General features: G+C 49.3%; 1 gene segment (V, D, J or C); it reads right to left on the reverse strand.

The window, feature by feature from the left end:
* Positions 1-402: 402 nt before the first annotated feature.
* LOC140896820 (T cell receptor alpha variable 4-like) lies at positions 403-999 on the reverse strand. The segment is given in 2 exon segments: positions 403-704; positions 954-999. Coding segments are annotated over 2 exon segments (348 nt in total).
* Between the last annotated feature and the right edge of the window lie 2,334 nt (positions 1,000-3,333).

Raw genomic sequence — 3,333 nt, forward strand, 5'->3', positions numbered from 1 at the left:
TATTCCCTCTCCCACCTTGACTGTCTAATATCCTACGTCCAACGGGGCTACAACAACGCTGTATCTATCTATTCCTCTCTTTGTATCAAAATAGCCTCCTTGCAGATGCAATGGGAAAGGTCTGTTTCTTTTCACTTACTGTGCTTCACAGTTCTCCCTGAAGCAGATTTTCTTAGGAGAGAAATGGGATTTGATCCTTTGGAAAAGTTCTCAGTAAATAGTTAGGCGCACCAAGACCTTGGAAAATGTGCCCCCAAATGTTTTATTCATCTCTTTTATCTCCCCTAATCGCCCCTCTTTCCTCCAGCTCATGGAAACGCACTCCACATTCACCCCTCCCACCGCCTACGCACACAACAGGCCGCAGTGCGATACTTCTTGTCCGGGACCAGCCCCTGGCTGTCACATTGTGTCTCTCAGAGCGCAGTAATACAGCGCAGCGTCTGCCAGCCACGCCCTGCTCAGGGTTAGGGCGCTGGACTTTCTGTCTCCAGAAACATGCAAAGCTCCCTCGGGGTCGGGGATATGAGTGATTTCCCGGTGTCCAGAAACTATAAATTCGGGTCCTCGGTTCGGGAACTGCCGGTACCAAACTACATTCTCATTCGTCTTGATTGAGGGGTGAGAGCAGGTGAAGTTCAGCTCGGCTCCCTCCACACCTTCTGCGGTACCCGGTTGCTGGATCTCGGCTCTGCCCGGGGACACTAGGAGAGAAAACCAGAAACAGAATTAAAGTAGCGGGCCTGAAACGTCTTGGGGACTCTGTGGGTTTACTCCCTGTCACCAACGCGCGCCCTGTTCTTGTGGCTGTCACGGGTGCTAACAAGAGCTAGGGAGAGAGGATGACGGACCACACAGAGGCGAGAATCAGAGAGAGAGAGAGAGTAGATGTGTGTGTCGGGACAGATGGAGCTAGAACGAGAGAGAGGTGGGGAAACGGGAACCTCACTCACGCAGAACAAAAATCAGCACAATCCCTGAGCCCGGGGTCGTTCCCATCTTCACGGCGGAACAGCAGCGTCTCTCAGTCCCTTTTCTGTCTCTCTGAGCCCTGCGGGAGTCAGCGACAGGGAGTCTCCCCCTTCTCCCGCAGCTACACGCCAAAGAGGGACTGATCCTGCGGCGTGGCGAGCAAGGAATAAACTGCAGCGCTGTTACCGCTGGAACTCCAGCTGTGAGTGACCCCTGGGGTTAACAGCATAAACCTCCCTCTGTGTCTCTCTCCTCTGCACCTGCCCTTCACCTGGGGCTCCGGGACGGCTCACGGTGCCTGTCGGGGGGCGGGCTCTGGGCGTGACAGACAGGAGGACTGGATTTAATGAAAAGCCGAGCGGTGGAATAGACCTTGGAGGCAGCTGACAGGGACCATTTTACTTCAACTGCAGCGCCCTCTGGAGGCCAAATGGGCGCACTGAGGTGAGAAACAGAGACAAAACTCTTTGCACGGTCACTTTCTCAGGAATCATAGAATCATAGAATATCAGGGTTGGAAGGGACCCCAGAAGGTCATCTAGTCCAACCCCCTGCTCGAAGCAGGACCAATTCCCAGTTAAATCATCCCAGCCAGGGCTTTGTCAAGCCTGACCTTAAAAACCTCTAAGGAAGGAGATTCTACCACCTCCCTAGGTAACACATTCCAGTGTTTCACTACCCTCATAGTGAAAAAGTTTTTCCTAATATCCAATCTAAACCTCCCCCACTGCAACTTGAGACCATTACTCCTTGTTCTGTCATCTGCTACCATTGAGAACAGTCTAGAGCCATCCTCTTTGGAACCCCCTTTCAGGTAGTTGAAAGCAACTATCAAATCCCCCCTCATTCTTCTCTTCTGCAGACTAAACAATCCCAGCTCCCTCAGCCTCTCCTCATAAGTCATGTGTTCCAGACCCCTAATCATTTTTGTTGCCCTTCGCTGGACTCTCTCCAATTTATCCACATCCTTCTTTTAGTGTGTGGCCCAAAACTGGACACAGTACTCCAGATGAGGCCTCACCAATGTCGAATAGAGGGAAACGATCACGTCCCTCGATCTGCTCACTATGCCCCTACTTATACATCCCAAAATGCCATTGGCCTTCTTGGCAACAAGGGCACACTGCTGACTCATATCCAGCTTCTCATCCACTGTCACCCCTAGGTCCTTTTCTGCAGAACTGCTGCCTAGCCATTCGGCCCCTAGTCTGTAGCGGTGCATTGGATTCTTCCATCCTAAGTGCAGGACCCTGCACTTATCCTTATTGAACCTCATTAGATTTCTTTTGGCCCAATCCTCCAATTTGTCTAGGTCCTTCTGTATCCTATCCCTCCCCTCCAGCGTATCTACCACTCCTCCCAGTTTAGTATCATCCGCAAATTTGCTGAGAGTGCAATCTACACCATCCTCCAGATCATTTATGAAGATATTGAACAAAACTGGCCCCAGGACCGACCCCTGGGGCACTCCACTTGACACCGGCTGCCAACTAGACATGGAGCCATTGATCACTACCCGTTGAGCCCGACAATCTAGCCAACTTTCTACCCACCTTATAGTGCATTCATCCAGCCCATACTTCCTTAACTTGCTGACAAGAATACTGTGAGAGACCCTGTCAAAAGCTTTGCTAAAGTCAAGAAACAATACATCCACTGCTTTCCCTTCATCCACAGAACCAGTAATCTCATCATAAAAGGCAATTAGATTAGTCAGGCATGACCTTCCCTTGGTGAATCCATGCTGGCTGTTCCTGATCACTTTCCTCTCATGCAAGTGCTTCAGGATTGATTCTTTGAGGACCTGCTCCATGATTTTTCCAGGGACTGAGGTGAGGCTGACTGGTCTGTAGTTCCCAGGATCCTCCTTCTTCCCTTTTTTAAAGATTGGCACTACATTAGCCTTTTTCCAGTCATCCGGGACTTCCCCCGTTCGCCACGAGTTTTCAAAGATAATGGCCAGAGACAGAGAGTTAATCCCTGCTGCAGAATCCATTATCAATTGCAAAAGGCGGGCGTTACCAGGCGTGAACTGAAATCTTGTTAATTTAGATTCAATGGGGGGAAATTCCGTTCTGCAGAATCTGATTTGTTACACTTAAGTTGCCAGTCATTTTTTTTCCAGCAATATCTGTGGTCACTTCACAAATATAATTAGAAGCTGGTGATATAAGATTTAATCTGTTTGTGCATCTGTCTGTCTATCGACCCCTCATCACACGAACATCGAAATATCTGGGAATATTGTAATTACTTTCCTGGTTTCACCTTTAAACCTGCTTCATCTTTTTTTCCCGAATTTGATTGCCTTATAATACAGCCAAAGAGTCCAACTTTCTCACATTGAAGGAACAGCCAATC

This window comes from Lepidochelys kempii, chromosome 13, assembly GCF_965140265.1.
Source record: "Lepidochelys kempii isolate rLepKem1 chromosome 13, rLepKem1.hap2, whole genome shotgun sequence".
NCBI lineage: Eukaryota > Metazoa > Chordata > Testudines > Cheloniidae > Lepidochelys > Lepidochelys kempii.